We start from the raw sequence: 22,211 nt of genomic DNA on the forward strand, positions 1-22,211 counted from the left end.
TCCCATGGCAGGAGTTCGAAGTGCAGTGCTTTTTCTGTTTTGTTTGAGACAGGGTCTATGTAGGCCTGGCTGTCTTGAAATGTGCTATGCTGAGGCTGGCCTGGAACTTAGATCTTCAGGCCTCTGTCTCCCAAGTCTTGGGTTAAAGTGTTTGCCACCACAACTGTCGCAGAATACAATTCTTTATCTCTATTTTGCTTATCAAATTGTAACTGCACAAAGAACATAACTGCAAACTATGTGCCATTTTAACTAAAGTTTGACCGCCTTTGAGTGTATCTAAATCTACCATCTCAATGTTGTCACCTCAGGACTCTGGCTGTGCTCACCTTCTCCCTGTCTTTGGCCTTGCTTTCCCCTTGGAGGTCCGTGGTCTTTCTAACTTCATCAGAGACTGACGAAGACTCTCCTCTGTATAGGCGAGGTACACATGGGAAAGGTCTACTTCAAATGGCTACAAGAAACACACATAAGGCAAATTAAACCAGATTTGGGAAAAATTTAAAACATGTCGAACACTAAGCAGAAGAACCACTAAAGACAAAATCAAATAACCTTAAAGGTGTCTTCTCTCTCAGTATGTAAACTGTACTCAAAGCTCAGGAATTAGAGGTGAAAAGTGGTGAAAAGGGCACACCAGAGTGACAGCAGGCCGTGCATGTGGAAGGAGAAGACAGGCGACTTTGCTGTGTGCTGGCGAGCAGGCCTGTCCTAACAGCCCCACCCCAGGGCCTCTACTCACAAACCAGAAGCCATGAAATGCCCCCATCTTATAAAGACAGAGGGAATGATTAAGTCTCTTACGTCTCTCTCCTTCTTGTCAGGGACTGGAGTTTGTTTCCTCATGTTATTTCCTGTGTAGGCCACACATTTCTCAAAAAAGGAAAAGAGACACATCTGAATTAATACTGTGACCAGGAAAGGTGCTTCGAGACACCCTGATGGCTCACTAGGAAACATGACACTTATCCTGAAGCACCAAGGGGCCCCAGGCTAACCTATTTCCACAAATGTTCTCCACATTGCCATGAACCAGAAATTATCCTATCTGGTGCACTGAGCCTCATCTGCTCTGACCTGCACCCGCTTCTTCCCGCAGAAGCCAGCACTCTCCATGCTGTAAAGCCACCAAGTGTGAAGGAATACTCACTAGCTGCCATTCTCCTATGTCTTCATTCCAGTGGACGTAGTTTTCAATCATTTCCTTCAAAAAGAGGACAGACAAGTCTACTTTTAGTTAACAGTTAAGGTACTGAAAAATATTAACAAACCTGTATGTACAAAAATGACATAGCCATGTGTGACGTCTTCCTCTACCTATGACTGCATCTTGCTCATAAAAATCCTTTTCCTTTCTCATTCCTTGAACTAAGTAAGCTCTTTAAAAGCCTTGCATTTCATCACTAAGGCGTAACGTGTATATATACACATGCATGATGGGGTAGGGACACATCGAGGTGCTTATGTGGAAGTCAGAGAACAACTCTGTGGAGTTAGTGCTCTCTTTTTATACCTTTATGTGAGTTACGGGCATCAAACACAGGTCACCAAGTTTATATAATGAGTCTTTACGTGCTGAACCACCTCACTGGCCCATCAGACCTATACTTTCAATGTTAAGTGGAAAAAAGTTGTTTGTAAACATCTTGTACTGAAATTTTGGTTTTGTTTTGAGACAGAGGGTTTCTCTGTGTAACAGCCTAGGCTGTCCTGGAACTCAAGAGATCCACCTGCCTCTGCCTCCCGAGCACTGGCATTAAAGGTGTACACTATTGCCACCCAGTCTGCATCAAGCATTTAAAAAATATATACTCCTTGGGCTGGAGAGCTGGTTTACTGGTTAAGAGCAATCGCTCTTGCAGAGGACCTAGGTTCAGTTCCCAGCACCTACATGGTGGCTCACAACTCTAATTCCAGGGGCATCTGACACCTCATCTCTGTGGGCACTAGTCATGCACACATTGCACATATATACATATAGGTAAAACATCCATATACATAAAGTAAAAATAAACAAGCACACACATGTCTTGGGAATGCATGTGCATACTATTCAACTACATAAACACAAAAAGCTGAAGCTATGGCCTCAGGAACTGGATGGACAGACAGGCTGGGCTAGAAGAGGCAAAGAAATAGAAAGCTGGGAAACCGTCTGACTAGAAAGAGGTTACAGTCTAGATTTCAGCTCTGACGTTGGGTAATGAGTTAATGGAGCGAGGGCGTCCTCAAGTGTCCCAGAAACCCAGGATTAATTCTGGGTACTTGGAGTCAAAGGGGAAAATTTCAGACAAGTTTCTCATAGCTACACTGAGATTATTCACAACATTAAACTCCCACACATTATAGTGTATTAAGATAAACCAGAAGGTGGGCTGGAGAGGTGGCACCAGCGGTTAAGAGTGCCCACTGTTCTTGCAGACAACTGGGGCTCAGATCCCAGCACCCACATCCAGCAGCTCACAACCTCCTCTAACACCAGTAATAAGGGACCCAATGCTCTTCCCTAGACTCTATGCACAAAGCCACATTCTCACATAAACACAAACCAAACACGAAATGGAATTTTTGCTAAGAAAAAGATAAGATTTTAAAGTTATGTTGATGGTAATAATTACGTGTCTGAAAATTATTTCTGATGCTGTCTGCTTGTACAAGAAAGTAATAAATTTAGTGTTATTCAATTGCATACATACAGATGAGAATGGACAATTTCATGTTCTGTTTATTTACACAGAGAAAGAGATAGAGATAGAGAAAGAAGAAAGAGAAAGGAGGGAGAGAGAGGAGAGAGAGGAGAGAGGAGAAAGGTGGGCAGAGCACATCTATCAAGAAGAGGACACCAGCATATTCTGCTTATTTTTTTTTTTTTTTTACTTGAAAGTTATTGCTGGGCAGTGGTGGCTCACGCCTTTAATCCCAGCACTTGGGAGGCAGAGGCAGGCGGATTTCTGAGTTTGAGGCCAGCCTGGTCTACAGAGTGAGCTCCAGGACAGCCAGGGCTACACAGAGAAACCCTGTCTCGAAAAACCAAAAAAAAAGTTATTTATGCATGGATTTTGTATATTTGGGTGTGTCTGTGAACCACATGCCTGCCTGATGCCTTCGAAGGACAGAGGAGGGGTTGGATCTCCTGGGACTAGAATCATAGATCAGGTTATGTAGGAATTGAAACTGGTTCTCTGGAAGAGCAACCACTGACCCACCTCTTAAGCTTTCTCTCTACTTTTTAATAAAGCATGCTAATGAATTAGTAAGTCTGTTACCTCCTTAAGTGTGCATTACATGAACCAAAGTCCTTCCAATGGGCTGACACATTCTTATTTAGATACTTAGATACTCAAAAAGATAATTATATTCTAAAGAAAATTAACATCTTTTATGCTGGCTAGTTTTATCAACTTGACACACACTAGAGTTATCTGAAAGAAAGGAGCCTCAGTTGAGAAAATGCCTCCATAAGAACCATCTGCGGGGCATTTTCTTAATTAGTGATTGATGGGTGGGGGGTCAGCCCATGTGGGCAGTGCCCTACCTGGACAGGTGGTCCTGGGTTCTGTAAGAAAGCAGGCTGAGCAAGCCATGAGGAGCAAACTAGTAAGCAGCACCCCTCCTTGGCCTCTGCGTCAGCTCCTGTGTCCAGGCTCCTGCCCTGCTTGAGCGCCTGTCCTGACTCCCTTCAATGATGAACAGTGATGAGGAAGTGCAGGCCAAATCAACACTTTCCTCCCCGAGTTGCTTTGGTCACGGTGTTTGATCATAGCCAATAGTTCAAGCAAACTTTACAAAGAACAGCTGGAATGTAAATATCTACCATCTTGGTTACAACGGCTTTATTCTCTAGCCTTCACTGATGACCTAATGTCTAGACCAGAGTTTCCCCGAACCTGGTAATCCTGAGGTATGAAGTTGTCAATGATGAGCATCTGTAGCCGAAGCTCACGGCTGAGCTGCCGGATGTTCTCCAGGAGGCCTTCAATTTCCCTCTGATGCTCTTGCTGGAGATCAGCCATCTAGCAGAGAACCCATGACAGTGTAAGGTAAACAAGACTTGAAGCACAATGCACCTAGCCCAGGATGCTAGTCTATGAGGCCCAGTAAAAACTGGCCCGGTTCAGACAAACTGACACCATCGCTGGCTATTTCAGATCACTTATAGCTGGGGGAGGGGGGTGTAGGAACAAACTGACACCATTATTGGCTATTTCAGATCACTTATAGCTGGGGGGGAGGGGGGTGTAGGGAAGCTTAATAAGTAAAATTTAAAATACAGAGAAAGAAGTGTTTTTAGTGTTTTAAAACTGTAAGTACACAAAGCCAGGGTGGGTGGCACATGCCTTTAGTCCCAGCAGAGGCAGAGGAATCTCTGAGTTCAAAAGCAGCTTAGTCTAAAGAGTGAGTTCCAGAACGGCCAAGGCTACACACACACACACACAAAAAAAAACCCTGTCTCAAAAACAACAACAACCAAACAAAGCTGCAGGCACACATTAAGACTCTAAACTGCATTATAGGCAATTTTTAAGACATCAACCTCTGACTTTGCAGCCATCAGCATGGTCCAGACTTTCTTTAATTTCTTGGTCTTTCCTTGTGCCTCCTCTTGCAGACTGGTATATTTTTCCTCGATGTCCAAGCGTTCTTGCTATGATAAAAACAGGCTAACTTTAGAATAATTCCCTTAAGTCACAAACTCAATGTAACAATCGATCTAGACGTTTGGCAACTATTGTCTTCAAAATGATCAACAATCTGCCTTCCATTTCATTTTCAGTACTCAGAACCAAGCACTTGACTTTGGTATCTGGGAAGGTGAGCATGCTGCACACAGCACACTCAACATGGCATTACCTCTTTTTCCTCTAGTTCTTTCCGAAGTTGCTCAGCTCTTCTCCTCCGCTCCTCCAGCTCCATGTTGGACTCCTCAAGAAGCTTCTCTTGCTCCTCAGCTTTGGCCAACAAGTCCACACCACCGACAATGACCTTCTTCTCCAAAGCAGACAGTTTTTCCAGCAAAGACTGATGTTCTTGTCTGTAATTAAAAGAACATCCTAGAGCCTTGTCATCTGCTGTTATCTCACCACCCCAATTTAAGTAGGACTGAAGGTGCGTGCTTAAGAGAAATTCAGTCATGAGATCTCTCTCCAGACCAGACCACTACATGGCATTAACTCATTACCTAGGGTATGATTCACATTGGCCAATATTTTCTCCTACACGGAGAATAAATGCTCAGAAAGATCCAAGTTTTAGAAATATATCACACTCAGTGGACCCACCATCCACCCCAAACAGCTATGCTGGAGATAAAAATTGAGTTTTTGGTTGTTTTTTAATTGATTGATTTTCTTGATTCACAATCCTGTGAACGCACAAGCCCACCAGCAGCCGGCACACTCACTGGGCTTTCAGAAGGTCCTTCTCCCGCCTCTCTAGCTCAGCTCGAGCTTTGTTCCTTTCTTCTTCTTCCATGTCAAGTTTGGTTTCCAGTGCTTTTCTCTCCTCATCAATTTTCGCTTGCATTTCCACCATCTTATCTGGGGAAACTTTCTTTTTACCTATTTGAGTCATGTAATTAAAGCAGTCACTAAAACCAGTAGGTGCTTCAGACATAAAAATCAGCTTAGTATAGCGATGCCTATGCTCAGCCATCAACAGAGAATGCTAAACTTCTGCTTCTACTTAGTAGTTCCTAAGAATTTTTTAATTCATTAATAAATTCAAACTGTTGTCCAACTGTGTAGTGATATGCAAAGGAGAAAATGAGGATGAACAAAATAGATGGGCAGAAAATAGGAAAGAAAATTAACAAGAAAGCCAAATATAAAGCAAAGCCTGTGGGCCCCCAAATAGCACACAGAAGCTAAAAAGAAAAATGATTCTTCAATCACTTTCACACTCGATCTGTAAGCTATTTATTTAAGGCAGACATGTCACACCAATAAATCATACAGGAGCCACCAAAGTAACTTTCTATGTCAAACTAGATCCTCCAAGTCCCTAACTCAGATCAAACACACCAAGTACGAAGTCAGCAGAAGCACTACCAGCTAATAAGACTGAAAGCAGCTTCCAGCCGACAACAACGTACTAATGTGTGTAGATATATGCAGCCTGTTCACATTAAGTTCAGTGAAGCTGAAAATTATAAAGTTATATGAAAAAAAAATCACAAAGAGCAAACAAGCACTACCTAATGGTTCTGAAACTGAGTCAATGACAATTCATTTGTGGTTGATACAAGTTCTTAGAAATGTGTTCCTTCAGAACAACAAGCATTTCATAGAACTGTCAGGCCTGAGGCTCTCCTGAAAGCTTGTCACTCTCAACTTCCTTCCCAAGGGACAAAGACAGAGGATTATAAACTAATACCTCTACCCCAAATCCAGCCCCTCCTGCTAAGAAGGAAAAGGAACTGAAAACCAATCAGGAGGTTTTCTACAGATTTTTCTACAAAAGTCTACAGATCTGAGTAGACTTTTGCAGGAGGCATGAAAGGCAGGATCATGCATAGGCTTTTTCAACTCTTAAGACAAAATCACATTAGGAATTCAAAAGTTTGACAGCATCCTTCCTTCTTCAGAACCGAAGTCTAAAGCAAAATCTAAGCACAAAACCAAAGAGGAGCTAAGAGCTGTGACCCAGGCTGCTGGTGTGGTGTGACTCGCTGCACTCCATGCCAGAGGCGGCCTGGAGCTGTGACCCAGGCTGCTGGTGTGGTGTGACTCTCTGCACTCCGTGCCAGAGGCGACCTTGAACCTTCAGAATTATGCTGTACAGAACAATTTTCACTAAACAATTTAATTCCTATTCCCAATGAATTCCTTGAAAAGACTTTCTATCAGCAATAACTTATTAAAATTTTGAGAAGAAGTCTAAGCTCAGGTTTACAGGAAGTACATACACATTAAAACATGTAACTTCCACCTCAGGGTTACAAACATTTAAAGAAAAATGGTAAATACATTAAAACAGAATTAGCATGTGTAGAAGGCATGGATACTAACAGCACAGATGAGCTGTTCAGATCAATACGTGAGCGTCATTTTGGTAGTGCTTTGTTTTGCTGATAGTTAGAAACAGCTCTAAAACCCATCAGGAGGCAGGGATACAAAACAGGGCTGCAGAGGAAAGTATACAAATGCTGTCTGTTGCTGAGGTGACTGCCTTACATAGTGATCACTTCAAACCCATGCTTTAGATGCAAGCGTCCCACCGTGCTCAAGAGGGTTTCATGAAGACACTATGCACACAGCTAGGGTCAGTTCAAAGGTCCACACCTTTGTTCAAGTCCCATGTGACTCTAGCCAGAATCACTGTGACAAGTCATATTATTTTTTTCAAGTAACACTTTAAGCTAAATGTGACTGTGTAAAAATTTGGTGACCAAGAAAGAGTAACTTCTGTAGATCTTTAAAGAATGAATTTGTACCCTGTGCTTCCCTAGATACAAGCCTTAGCCCCCAGTGGGCGGCTTTCCACTGGGGACTGCTGTGAGGAGCCTGAAGTGGTCTGCCTTCTGTGCCCTCAAGGAGCACTCTGACCCCTCCAATGGCACAAGAGCCTACATATACTTCCTAAGGCATTTTAAAGGAAATGAGGGCATGGCTCACTACTTGGCCACCATGTGCAAAGCCCTGGCTTCACTCCTGGGACCACACACACAGCTTCACCAACCAAATCAATAAAGAAACAAAACAGCAACCACAAAACCTCCAGAGGGTTTGAAAAAAACCCAACCTCAGAAACTTTTCTAGTTCTCACTGATAAAATTTAGCACAAAAAGTTTAAGTACATAAATCTGAAAAGGCGTGTTGATAGTACAAAAAGTATTTAACTAAGTCAAAGAGAAGTAGTGAGCCTTCCAGTGCTCGGTCTGCCAGGTGCCACTGAAGTGAAGGTGACCTGGTGGGGTGGGCAAGGGTGGAGCTGCAGTAAGTGACGACTCGACTAATGTTATGTGTGTCACACGCAGCCATAGTGTAGGCAACAAGAACTGACTTGTAGCCTTCAAAAGAGGAGGAAAGCGCCTGGATGTCAAATGAGGTGTAAGTGTATTTTCAAACACTGACTTAATGGATCTCTAAGGATTTACAGGGGAAGGTTTTTAAAATAGCTAAAATGGAATTGTTTTAAAAAGACATATACTTACCTTGTAAAAATTATTAAAATTAAAAAAAAAAGTCAAGTACTTAAATAAAAGGCCTTGAGAAAATGAGTAAGTGCACCAGGTGAAGTGCCAGCCAATCACACCAACCTGCTTGGTCTTGCAAAGAAGCGGTAAGCGAGTCGCAGACAGGAAGCATGTGCACAGAGATGAGGAGGGAAGAAAGGAAAACATTATTTCCTTTGTAAAACAGAGAAAATGTGTAACAGCATTCATTTAGCATGAGCACAGACATAAATCAAATAATAAAACTGAAATAGAGCCGACAGAAAAAGGAAGCATGTTCCGTAAGACAATCACGAATGCTAGACGCAGTTCACCCTGTGGTTCCCGGACTCTCAGGTGCCCAGCGTGCCCCCGCAAATGATACAGCTCAGAGCATGTGCTTATGCTGACGGATTACAGACATGGAATTGGGAACCAGCTAAGACCTGGAAAATACCTAAAAGGGCAAATGAAGCCAATTTTGAAAATTAGTAATGAAAAGTAGCAAAGTTCTCATTGTCCATTTTCAAAATTTCCCAATTCAATGTTTTTTTTTTTAATATATATATATATATAAACCCATTACAGGTGTTCCCCATTTAAAGAAAATCTACCAGGTAGACCTGAAGCAATGAAAGAGATAAACTATTTACAGTAGTGTATACTGATCATATGACTAACAAAAAGTTAATGAATTTTAAAAGCAGTCAGTTCATAATATTGTATTTTCCAACTTGAATTGTAAGCAGCTCTAATTACATAAAATGAAGTGCACCTGTAGAGTAGCAAACTTACATTCAGCCTGTGGGTAAAGTGTTCTGGGTAAATAATGACTAGAGGAGTAAATGACAACTGATGATTCAAGCAAGGGACATTGAACGGCCATTTGTATCTTTTAATGGGAGGGAACATACACACAAGCTACACACAGCAACCACATGCTGGGACGATCATCTCTCCACTCCCCAACACATCCATGTTACAACAACAGAAAGTAAGTGTTAAGTATGCAAACAGCAATTAAAGCTTCTTGAATTGGAAAAAAAAGGTCTTGAATTGAATAAGGCACAACTCATTTCACAACCTACTTTCATGTAACTACTCTCTAAGAATGGTAAGTTTTAGAACAGAAAATTAAAGAACAATGCTTCCTGCTCAGATATTTTTCTCTAACTTCACAGTTTATAATAATAAACTGTGTTTCTATTTGATGTCTGAACAATGCCTTCTATTTTATAAATTATCCGGTGAGGTCAGCTGTTCTGGTAACTTGCTTCAACAGTGTCACAGACAGTGTCTTGAGATTCTTGAGATATTCCCTAGTAAAGCTAAAAGCAATGGTTTCTGTCATTAGTCTGGGGAAGGTAAGGATACAGATAATGCTTTAAGAGACAGCAAGCTGCGAGCTGGGGGGAAGCAGGCATGGCTTCCATTTTCTTCTGAAAGTAGAAATAGACAAAATTAAATAATGCTTTTCAACTTAATGGTTTACAAAAAAAAATCTAAGTCTGAAGTAAGTCTAGACAGAGTTCATGAGCTCTGTGTGACTGAGTTTTCTAATCACATCTCAGAGTCTTAAAACTGACCCGGTAAGGTAGCAGGGGAAGCATCCGGTGGGGATGAAACACTACTCAGTCTTCTCTACCTGCCTCAGGCTTCACTCCTCTCTTTACGTGGAACATGTATGGCTTGTTACAACACGTGCTGCTGCACCAACAAACTTTAATTTGTGCTTTAAAGATTCAAGATTTTTTGTTCATGTCTTTGACACTGATCATAATTTAAAGTGTAGAACGAGACATAAGAAAGAACCTTGAGAATTACCCTGTCACACAGCTTACTAGCTCTCTTTACATTATCTCAGCGGCAAAAGCATGATTCTCTCTTCCACTGTCTCAAACATAGGCTCTGGCCTATGTTTCACAGTTAACTGAAGCCATGGCAGGGTAGGGGTCACATGCTTGTTCTACTGGGAGCCCAACATGGACCAGTCATGACAGGGAGTGGGGCAGCATCTCCCAAATGAAGCCCATGAGTGATGGAGAAGCCAGAGCTCTGTTAGAAAAGGTGAGGGCCGCCACTCACGAGGCAAGAACTCATCCAGGGGCTTCTCTATGACAGAACATGTGGAGTCTGAGCTACTGCTGCTGCTACTGCCTGGAAGACAAAGAAACGAGCCCACGGCAACCAGAGAGAGGAACAAGATTGAACAAGTACACAGAGAAAACCCGAGTTCTGCAGGAGGAACTCAGAGGACACTAAAGCTTCACATTCAAGCGCGACTTGCTCCAGCTTGAAACTAGGGAGCCCCACCACTCAACTCTCCCCACAAAGCCATGCGTTTCTTTAAAGATCTGCAGTAGTGGCACACCCCACGACTCATCTAAAGCATAATTATTCAGAGGGTTGAAATGACAAAAATGTCAGTTTGTGACAGGCAAGCCTATTTAAGCTGCTAAGAAAGAGAAACAGCTTTAAACCATAAAGTCACACAATTCCCGTTATAAAAATAAGCTGTTCCTCATCACAGACAGCACTGTCTCCAACTCCCCACTTCCGCTCAAGACATCAAGCTGGTGACTTACGTTTAAAGCTTCAGAGTATAATTGATGAGGCTCACCGAAAAATGTGAGGCTTCTCTTAATATATTAAACAATGGCACTTTTTTTCTACATAAAATTTACTTTCAGTAAGTCTACTATCTGCTTTCAGGTCAGAAAACAAACTAGCTATGAAAGTCAGGGACAGCTGATGGTTTTTGCAAAAGGCCACACAGCCAGGCCACATGCTTTAGTGTGAGAGAGCCAGAGACCACATGTAAACAAATGAGCATGGCTGCTGTGAAACACTTGTTTACAAAAGCACCTTCACGTGGATTTGCCCAGCATACTGGAGTCTGCCAACTTCTGCCCTACAATGGTGCTTTTTCTGTGTTTTGACTGAATGGAATCTTCAGTTTTGATTTGGGGTTCCCACTAAGCAGTGAGGGTCTGTTTTCAACAAGACTGGTTAACTATGAACGTGCAGCAGCCTGCAGTGACTGAGGAGAGGTCTGAGTCTGAAATGACCCTTTTCTATGTGCCGCCTGCAGCCTTGACACCACAGGTTTAAAGGGTAAGAACAACACAGAGGTCACAAAGAAAGGAATTCAATGAAAACCTGTAACCCCCATTCAAATTTAGCTCCTGCAAATGGCTTTTAAAAACTAACATCACTTGAAAAGAAATCCCAAATTGTCTTAATCTCAAAAGCAGATAGGTAACTAACAGATGTAAAACTGCATGACCGTGTGTCTACCAACACAGTTTTACAACTTAAAGTTTTACAAGCTATGATATGGCACTCTAGGTCAGCAAGATAAACAACAAAGTTTACAAGGTTTAGCCACAGGTAGCATGCACTCCCTGCTGGGACCACTACCTTAATTAAAAACAGCAAATACAAAGTGGACACTGAGCCATCAGGGAGCAGCTCTAGCCAGTTCCAACTGGTTAGAGCATGAGCAGAACTTACCCCTTCTCTTTTTCCTTTTTTCTCCATCTTCTCCAAGTTCACCCTCCTCGTCATCTTCCTCTGACCCACTGATGTCAGATCCTGACACTTCTTCCCCTTGGACAGAAATTTAACAATGACTTTTAGTCTGTTACCAGTCATTATTGGCTCTTTAGAAAATGCCTATATCTGTTCTCTTCATTAAGTTTTTGTTGCACCAAATACAAACTGAAAATCCATTTAAATGTTCTGGATAGTATATCTGATGTTTAAACTTAGAGACTGCAGGATTCCTGGAGTTTGCTGACAAGCTAGCCTAGCCGACTTGGTGAGTTCCAGGCCGCTGAGAGATCCCATCTTCCCTTCGTCCCACCAAGAGGAACAACACATGCACTGTCCTCTCGTCTCTAAGCCTAAGCACATGCACAGATCACATGCAACACACACTATATACACATACATTTTATTTTACTTTTTAAGAAAAAATTATTGAGACAGGACCTCACTATGTAGCTGACTGGCCTGGGACTCAAAACACTCCACCTGTATCTGTCTCCTGAGTGCTGGGATTAAAGGTGTGTACCTTCATGTCTAGCTAGAAATTTTATTTTTACAGTCCTGAAAAGTTAAAATCTGATCCATTGTGGATATAGCTTTAAACATACACAAGGATCACGCACTAGCATTTGCTTTTTAAAATCTTCATCGTGAGCTGGAGAGATGGCTCAGTGGTTAAGAACACTGACTGCTCTTCCAGAGGACCTGAGTTCAATTCCTACATGGTTGCGAACAACCATCCGTAATGAGATTTGATGCCCTCTTCTGGTGTGTCTGAAGACAGCCACAGTGTACTCATACACATAAAATAAATAAATAAACCTCAAAAAATAATACTCTAAAAAAATTTAAGAAATAAAATTGTGATCATTTGGGGGAGTGTTTTCTGCTTAAGATTTCTACCTTTATTTAAAATGTTATGTATGAGTGTTTACAGATGGCTGTCAGCCACTGTGTGGGCTAGAAATAAAAAGCAGACCCTGTGGAAGAGCAGTCAGTGCTCTTAGCCACTGAGCCGTCTCTCCAGCCCCCTGACAGTTATGTTTTTAAAGAGTCACAAGTCTTTGGAAGCTGCAAGAAAGAATGCCAGTGGACTGAGGCTAGACTGTGCCTCTAAGTGAGACTGTATCAAAAAGATCAAGTGAACAGTCACAAACTGTCAGTTCACACAGGTCTCATTAGAAGGGAAACTGGCAAAGTCTGGGTAGTCTGCAGGTTGGTGAGTAGTTCTGAACCAGTATTTTCTGGGCTCAGTAACAAGACTCTGCTGTGAATAATATCATGCACGGGCAGATGGAAACTCTCCATAATATATGAACTTCCACAAGCCTCAAATTATTTTAAAGTAAGTTTATAAATTATCCATCTCATGCTTTTGCCTACATTTTATCGTTTATGACCATTCTATTAAACAGATCATAAAAAAGAGCACGGGGTCAGAAGGACACAATAAAGTGAAGCCTGTCACAAACAATATGCCTGACGACTGCCTCTGGGTATGTGCCAGCACCATCTCACAAGTACTTGACCATGTATGTAGCCCATGTGCACAGTCACACCATTCAGTACAGCAACTCACCCCGAATAGAGGAAGAGACACACAGAAGAGCATGGAAGCAGGATGGAATCCTAGTGATGGAAGCTAGAAAGAAAGCCTAACAAGGCATAGCACAGAAGAGCCCTGAAGCCCTTATACTGTGAGTAAGCTGAACACAGAAGCACAGATAATGCAGTTTTGTTCCTTATGTGCGGTGCCTAGCAAAGTCAAGTGTCAACTTTTGTCATGTATATGTTATCATATAAAGATGTAAAAAAATAAATGAATCATCAAAATAAAGGCATGTGCTCAGCACTAACTGGGGAGTGAAGTATCTCAGAACAAACTGGCTATAAATGCCACCTAGTGGCCATTTACAGATGGCCACTTCCGTTATCTGTGAGGCAGCTCGCTCCTGCTTTTTCTCAGCATCTGGCTTTTCTCTAGATACATGTGTGATAGGTTGGCACCTCTGGGTTTCCCCAAGACTCTAAAGGCTGGGTCTACAGGGAGCTAATACCAGTCAGAGCTCTTGTGCACAGTGTGGGAGTGTCCAGAAGCTACCGGGAAGCTCCTCACCATCATCACTTGGGACTTTATCCTAGAAATATTTTCTTAGCAGACATAAATCCTCAGAAATATTACTTTTAGATATCAATGTTAGGAGCCAACAAATGGCTCATCAGGGAGAATATTTGCCATGCAAGCCTGACATGAATTTGAGTCCTAGAATCAGAGTGCAAGGAGGGTAGTGACTCCCACAGGTGTTCTCTGACCCAAATACACTGTGGCCCATGGGTGCTTGCACACACACATGTCCAACACACACACAGGTACTTTAAATATCAATGTTAGAGACTATTGCCTGACAAGAAGCAAATGCTGTGGTCCCAGCATGCCTCAGCTGACAGTGATCTTTGTGAGAAGTTACCTTCCTCAAGCTTTTTCTTCAACTCTTCTATTTCTTTCTGAAACTGGCGAAGCAGAGCATCCTTTGGGTCTTCATTAATTCTAGCTTTGTTTTTAATGTTCTTGGCACGGTTGGCATACCGCAAAGTACTGATGGTTTCATCATAATTATAATCTGCTGGCCCAATATTTGCACACTGTTGAATTAGAAACATAAATCATTCTACATTTCTAACACCACTGTTACCAGAACATGCCCAAAGCACACATGCAATCTGGCCTTCTTTAAATTGGTATCAATCATACACGTATGGACATGATACAAGCATGGGCAATTACATAGTGCATTACACAAAGAAGAGAGGCTGATCTGTAAAGTGCCACTCACATCAATTACAGGCATTAATTAGAATCTTAATTCCACCTTTTGTGAACTCACCGCCATGACTGCCAGCTTACCATCATGGTTTTTGAGTTCCCGCCTAAGGAATCCTGCAGGAGACGGGTCAGTTTAGAGTTCCGATATGGCACGTGAGTGCTTTTTCCGTCCACCAAGGCAGAAATGACGTTGCCCAGGGTGGACAATGAAAGGTTGATTTTGGTAGCTTCCTTGAGGCGCTGTCCTGTGGCCCCAGTTTTTGCTTGTCTTTCTGACCCCTAGCAATAAACAGACAAAAATTGAGCTAATTTTTTTAAATCAGAATGTGCTTTTTCTAGTCTGTTTTTTTTTTTTTTTAAAGTAATTTAAAATATCTCATATGACATCTGAAATTCACTTCAAAATAAAGAGGGAAGAAGTGAGTAAGAATAGACAAAAAAAGCCTGGCCAGGAGCTGACAGATGTTGACACTGGGTGACATTATGATACTTTATCCACTTTCAGATATCCCATAATAATAAGCACTTTGAATCCATGTATCCATACCTCTGAGTTAATTTTTATTAACAGGCAAATGGACCCCAGAGACGTTCTTAAGTAGCATCTGGGACTTACAGCGAGATCTACAAGGTGGAGCTTCCCCATCCTGACATGCATGTTTCCATCCACGCCTTTCTCGCTGCACTCTATAGTGATTGTAAAGATGGCGTGGGATCGGGAGCTGTGCTCGTTCATGTTAGTCGCACCAACAGAACCTTTAACAAAGAAAAGAAAACCGTAAGATTTGACACAATGCCTTATGTTTACTTCGTTTAGACAGGGTGTGCTGTAGCCCAGGTAATCCTTAATCTCTGGTCTCCTACCTCTGCCTCTTTGACTACCACCATGCTTATTTTATGCAGTGCTGAGGGTTGAACAAAGGCTTTATGCGTGCTAAGTAAGCAATGTACCAACTGAGCTAGCCTCAGCCCAGAGAGTAGCTTAACTAATTAAATGCCCAGAACATTTAAAATGCTTGGTGTCAGCACAGTCAAAGCCAGTGACTATGTCTAATTATTACCCACAGGTTGTGTTTGGCCACTATATACTTCTTTTATAATTCACACTATAACCAAAGAAGCTGTGATGTACTCACATTATAACACAATCACAGCATAAAATTCTGAACATCACTCCAAAATACTACTACTATCTAAAGATTGTAACTGTCTCTGAAGCTGAACATAGTGGTGTTTACTTGGGAGACTACGGCAGGAGGGCGTGTCAACTCAGGTGACCCAGGCCACCTCAGCAACATAGCAAGACCTTCTCTCTCTTGGAAAAAAGAAAAGATTACACCACACAAAAAACAAGCAAACAAACAAAAACGTGTTCACAACAACAACAAAAAGAAGCCTGCTGATGACTCAAGCCTCCTTAGGGAATTATGTCTGAGACTCCAAACTACAGAGTGACTTACACACACATTGGAAGAATCAGCGCAACACTGTTTGAAACAGTGAGTACCAGAAAGACCCGGCACAAGGCTGTCAATCTACCGTGGGAGAGCTAAGTTACTACACAGCCACTGAACACATGAGGTGGATCCACATCCATTAACACAGAAAGACAGCAACACCACAGCAACTTTACACAAGACTGAGAGGTGAGCACAATGACACATGCCCTGAATCCCAATGCTCAGGAGGCAAAAGCAGGTACAACTCTGTGAACCTGCTTCATCTACATATCAAGTTCCAGGCCAGTCAGGGTTATGGGTGAGACTGTATCTAAAAACAAAAACATTTTAACACATCCTAAAACAGGGTGGAGGTTCATTCTTGTAATCCTAGTATACAGGAGGCTGAGGCAGGAGGATTACAAATTTGAGGCTAGCCTGGGCAAGATAGCTCTGTCTGGCCTAAAACTCCTATGTAGACAAGACTGGCTTCAAACTCAGAGATTCCCCTGCCTCTACCTCCTAAACACTTAAAGGTATAAGCCATCATACCTGGTAAGACGTTTCTTCTCTAGAAGAAAAATCTAAAACAATTACTAGAAAGTGAAAATGTGATTTAATTTTGCTTTTCTTTTTAACAGAAGTGAAGCTGTATAGATTCTGGCTAATTCAGACTAAGAGCTTAGGTTTACTACCACTTGGCAACTATATTACCTTAGAGATGGTGTTTAAACTAAGTCTTGCTCCCAAATTGCCATGGACTTTAGTGAAGACTGAGCGATCATTCCCAAAGCATACAGTAGAAGCCCCTCCTACTCGCTAAGTGTTCAACCAAAATGTAACCACAACTTTAACTTGTCCAGTAGTGGGGATGGCGGGTGCCTGCCTTTAATCCCAGCATTCACAGGCAGAGGCAGGGGATCTCTGAGTTTGAGGCCAGCTTGGTTTACACAGAGATACGTGTCTTGAAAAAAAAAAAAAAAAACCAAAGCAAAACAAAAACGAAAAGATTTTAACTAGCAAAACTGCTTTTAATACCAGCACTTGGAAGGTAAAGGCAGGAGGAGCTCTGTGAGATCGAGGCCAACCAAACAGCCAATATATAGAGAAAGCCTGTCTCAAAGACTGGCACTATTAAGAGTTCTAGAGAGTTGGTCTTTGTGGTATATGTGAAGTTTTCTTTTGTTTTGTTTAATATTTATTTATTTATTTATTTCATGTATGTGAATACATTGTCAATGTCTTCAGACACACCAGAAGAGGGCATCAGATCCTATTATAGATGGTTGTGAGTCATCATGTGGTTGCTGGGAATTGAACTCAGGACCTCTGAAGAGCAGTCAGTGTTCTTAACCACTGAGCCATCTCTCCAGCCCCAGTATATGTGTTTAATACCAGCACTTGGAAGGTAAAGGCAGGAGGATCTCTGTGAGTTTGAGGCCAACTAAACAGCCAAGGATATATAGAGAAAGCCTGTCTCAACAAACAAACAGATAAACAAACAAAGAGGCTGGAGAAATGACTCTGCAGTTACAGAGTGTTGATTTCTTCCAGCAGACTTGGATTTGGTTCCCAGAACCCACATGACTGATCACAATTGTCTGTTAACTCCAATTCCAGGAGGTCTGATGCCCTCTTCTGGCCTCTGAGGGCACTATATGCATATGGTGCACTTACATACATTCAGGCAAAACAACATACACATAAAATGGTGCATGCCTTTAATCCCAGCACTCAGGAAGCTGAAGCAGGTGGATCTAGGTGAGTTCGAGACCAGCCTACAGAGCAAGATCCAAGATAGACAAGGCTACACAGAGAAACCCTGTCCCAAAAAACAAAGCCAAACCAACAACTAATAATAATAAAATAAATAAAAGACTAAAACTTCAACTTCTATGGGCAAAGCCATCTATCTTATCTGCTTCTCAACCAGTACTCAGACAGATACACCATCACGGCGACACCACCCACTTACGGTTTTTGTGGCCTAGAGTCATGATTCGATCCATGTCGTCAGCGTTGTTAACGACATACGCAGATAAATCTTTGATATATACTCCCACGTCAGGCCTTTCCTTAACCTAAAACACAAAAGTCATGCCTAAGACTTTATAACAGTAAGCGTTAAGAGTTACTCAGAGTATCCACTGCCTGCACACGGGAAGGTACTAGGTAGAGTATAGTCATGAACCATGCCTGCACTCACAGAGGTGACAAAGCATAACAATATACAAAGGAATCCTGCACACTAAGCTATTTGTGATGGGGCCATGAAGAAAATTCAGGACAGTCTTAGAAAGTAACTCATGGTTCTCTCCTTCTACCATGTGGTCTCAGGGATCAAGCTCAGTTGCTCAGGTTCAGGGGCAAGCCCCTTTGCCTGCTGAGCACTTGGGAATGTATTGGGGACAAGCTAGTGAAAGGAACAGAGTATCTATCAAAGTTCCCACCTGACGCAGCAGCCACGCTCCAGTGACTTATGCTCAAACTGGTGTGCACTTGTAAGACATGACATATGAAAGTGGTTTTTTAAAAGTACCTTTTGTAGAAAAAGAGCCTTAATTTGGCAGGCAGTCTATTCTCATTTTTTATTTTAACTCTAATTCCATCCTTACCTCTAACCTCTGTGTCTGATCTTTACCCAAAAGGTCTCGAACTTCCTCATTATATATCTCCAAGTACGACACTCGAACCAAAAACCTGTAAGGACAACGGTGGAACAGTCAGTGTCTGAAAGGTGGTTGTCATTTCCATGCCTCTAGGTCTTTCTGGTTAGAACCTCTTAATGTTAGGAAACAGAAGCAGTCTCACCTTGTGTCGCCCTCTGCCTTTGCGATGTGACCGAATATGTGAGCAAAGGAGTTGGGGATAACCCCTCTGAGCCCTGGCACTGCGCGGACACCTTCCATGGTGAAAGTCTTGCCTGTCCCAGTCTGTCCATATGCAAAGATGGTCCCTGAGAATGGTGCAGACCGTCTGTTACTTCCAGAGTCTGACAAATCTTAAAACTAAGCCTTTTGATGTTGTTATGTAACATATTCCCTGAATTAAAACTTCATATACCTGAGCACAATGGTACACATTTATAATGCCAACAGTAGAAAAGAAGAGGTGGAGGTCACTGCAAGTTTGAGGGCAGCTTGGGCTATATGGGACATTCCAGGGAAGCTGGGGCTACATAGTAAGACTCTGGGCTACATAGTAAGATCCTATCTTAAAAAAAATTAAACAAAAACATATTCTAGTATATGTTTGACCTTTAGTATCAACATGTACAACAGGTGTTATGACAAATAAGCAAAGTATTGTTAAAGCACCATGATCAACAAAACACTCCTAATAATCTTTAAAAAGTATCCTAAACCCTAAATGCAAAATTCTTACACTGGCTAGGCATGGTGGTACATGCCTTTAATCCCAACAGATTTTAAACAGGCAAATGGATTTCTGGGATTTTGAGGCCAGATTGGTCTACATAGTGAGTTACAGGCCAGCCAAGACTACACAGTGAAATCCTGCCTCAAAAAAAAAAAAGAAAAAGAAAAAAAGAAAGAAAGAGAAAAAGAAAAAAAGAAAGAAAGAAAAAGAAAAAGAAAAAAAGAAAAAGAAAAGAAAAAAAAACAGAAAATAAAATAAAATTCACACTGCAGTTAGTTCTAAGAAATTAAGTTGGAAGGGGTCATTAGACTGGAGGCAGTAAAACACAGAAGACTATAGCGCAGACGTCAGAGCAGAAGCATCTGTCTGAGTCCATCGTACCTGGAACTCCTTAACCATCTGCCTTAGATTAAAACACGAGTGAGACGACTTGCTCTACACATCAACAGTAAGAATCAAGCCTGGTTGAGAATATGGGTAAAATGGTATTTTCCTCTTTTGAATCCTAAAATAACTCAGTATTTTAAAAGAAACTGTCTAAAGTAACAGTTGTGAATACTATTAACTAGAAAAGCCATAATTATTATAGGCAACCGGTTATGACTTACACTTCTTAATGTACCGACCCATTTAACAAGTCTTCTCCACACACATCTAAGCATGACATAGGCTAGGCACCAAGGACAAAGTGACAAATAGGGTGAATACAAACTCTGGTCTTATGGTAGAAAAACAAATCTAGACAGAAGTACAGACATAATCCTGGCAGGAGTGGCTGGGAAGGAAGAAGACAAAGGTCAGGAAATTCTCTTCACAGGAGGTGAGCTTACACTAAAATTCAAAAAGTGCAAGAACCAGAAGGTGGTGAGGAGAGCAGAGACTCCTAGGAACTGGAGCAGCCAGGATGGGAGAAAGAGATGAAAATGGAGGGTGGACCCACAGAAAGCAGAGATTCACAGGACCCTGATCACACCAGCTCACAGTGAAACAGCATGATTGTCCTGTCAGAGCTGCAGCCTCCAGATCACTGTGGCTCCAAGTGCCAGGACACTGTGGAGACACAGCAAGTTAGGGAGCTGGAGCAGTTGGCCCGGACTCTGCAGAGTGAACCTGAATGTGAATGACAGGTTCCGGGAGATGACGGTATAGCCATGCCAGCACACTGGCTTCAGTGCATTTGGCTCTGATGGGGACAGCCACACTGAGGAGGCTCTGCACACACAGCACTGGAGTCCATCAGAGTTGTCTATACTTTGCTGTTGACTTTGCTATGAACCTAAAACTGCTCTAAAAATACAGTCTATAGTTATTTCTTGACGTTGGGTCTTGCTATGCTTCCCAGGCTAATCTTGAACTCTTGGCTTAGGTGATCCTCCTACCTTGGCCTTCCACGTAGCTTGTATAGGCATGCATCACTGAACCTAGCTAACACTATTTAAAACAGGTAACAATTAGTAACTACCCTTGAGAATCCTAAACATTACACCAAAATAACATTTTAGTAATGAAGAATGGATTGCACTGTGTTACATCATTCCTAAGTATTATCTCTTCCAAATTGCCCTACATAGTGAAACACTAGCTAAAATAAGGGGGAGTGGGTGGGGCTGGAGAGATGGCTCAGCAGTTAAGAGCCCTGGCTGCTCTTCCACAGGTCCTGAGTTCTATTCCTAGCAACTACATGGTGGTTCACAACCATCTGAAATAGGATCTGATGCCCTCTTCTGGTACACACATAAAATAAATTAAAAAAAAAATTTTTTAAAGGCAAATTCAGAAAATGTACTCAGAGATTTCTCAATAATTGATAGAAGAGCTGAACATCCCAGCAAACCAACTGACTAAAAGAGGTTAACACCTCTGCCTCAACAGCAGAACACATAACCTTCTCAAATGTACACAAAGCATTTAATAATAAATTATATTCCAGGAAAGAAAACAAGTCTCCATAAACCTCGCTAGACTCTAATCACATGAAGTATGTTTGCTAGCTAAAATGAAAACTGGACAAGAATCTAAAAAAGACCGCTGGAAAACCCTCAAAATATCTAAATGACACACATAGGTAGAGTATCAAAGAATCGATCAAGGGATGGGATGAATGGTTCAACTGGTAAAGTGCTTGCCACACAGGCAAGCAGACCTGAGTTCAATCACAACATAAAGCCAGAGGTGGGGCATGTGCTTGGATTCAAGTGCTAGGCAGGTGTGGACAGAGGACCCCAGGCTCATTAGATAGCCTGCCCAGTTCTCAGTCTCAGAAACCATGGAAGAACCTCCTGAAGAACTCAAGGTTGACCTCTGGTCTTCAAACACGTGTGCATAATACACATGCATGCACACTGGCACACATGAGGGCACAAATACATAAACATGTGTGTGCCCCCGCCACACAAAGTAAGATAGAAAACACTCTGAAATGGGTATTAAGTGAAAACATGGTCTGTATGTCAAAGTCTTTTAGATGACACTGAAGCAGTGAGTGGGTGGGAACCGGGTACATCACTAAACTCCTCTATCAGAAGGATGAAAAGTCGCCAAACACTGACCCCAGTTCACACCTTAAGAAAACAGAGGCTAGGCATAGTAGTAACACATGCCTTTAATCCTAACACTTGGAAGGCAGAAGAATCTCTGAGTTCTAGGCCAAGTTGGTCTACATTGCAAGTTCTAGTACAGCCTGGGCTACATAGAGTCCATTTCAAATAAACAAACAGAAAATAGAACAGGAAGAGCAAATCCAAAGCCAGAAAAAAAGAAGCAACTAAAATCAGTACAACAACAACAACAACAAAAACAAACAAACAAACAAACAAAAAACACCACAGGACAGAAAATATGAGACAACACAGGAAAAGTGAAAAATACC

General features: G+C 41.9%; 1 protein-coding gene across 4 annotated transcripts in view; it reads right to left on the reverse strand.

Moving 5' to 3' along the window:
* The window catches only part of Kif3a (kinesin family member 3A), a 34,292-nt gene that overhangs the window by 4,638 nt on the left and 7,443 nt on the right, over positions 1-22,211 (reverse strand). For 2 of the 4 annotated variants that reach the window (XM_076936852.1, XM_076936853.1), the window contains exons 3-17: positions 18,776-18,920; positions 18,580-18,664; positions 17,940-18,045; positions 15,142-15,281; positions 14,607-14,804; positions 14,170-14,344; positions 11,666-11,761; positions 10,238-10,309; positions 5,402-5,558; positions 4,852-5,032; positions 4,535-4,645; positions 3,888-4,013; positions 1,151-1,204; positions 805-873; positions 330-454 (exon numbers count right to left, since the gene is read on the reverse strand). In XM_076936852.1, the coding sequence (XP_076792967.1) occupies positions 330-454; positions 805-873; positions 1,151-1,204; positions 3,888-4,013; positions 4,535-4,645; positions 4,852-5,032; positions 5,402-5,558; positions 10,238-10,309; positions 11,666-11,761; positions 14,170-14,344; positions 14,607-14,804; positions 15,142-15,281; positions 17,940-18,045; positions 18,580-18,664; positions 18,776-18,920 (1,840 nt within the window). Of the gene's footprint in view, positions 1-329; positions 455-804; positions 874-1,150; positions 1,205-3,887; positions 4,014-4,534; positions 4,646-4,851; positions 5,033-5,401; positions 5,559-8,257; positions 8,267-10,237; positions 10,310-11,665; positions 11,762-14,169; positions 14,345-14,606; positions 14,805-15,141; positions 15,282-17,939; positions 18,046-18,579; positions 18,665-18,775; positions 18,921-22,211 lie in introns of all 4 variants that reach the window. The other 2 variants (XM_034504917.2, XM_034504920.2) reach the window with 2 other exon arrangements.

This window comes from Arvicanthis niloticus, chromosome 6 (genome assembly GCF_011762505.2).
Source record: "Arvicanthis niloticus isolate mArvNil1 chromosome 6, mArvNil1.pat.X, whole genome shotgun sequence".
NCBI lineage: Eukaryota > Metazoa > Chordata > Mammalia > Rodentia > Muridae > Arvicanthis > Arvicanthis niloticus.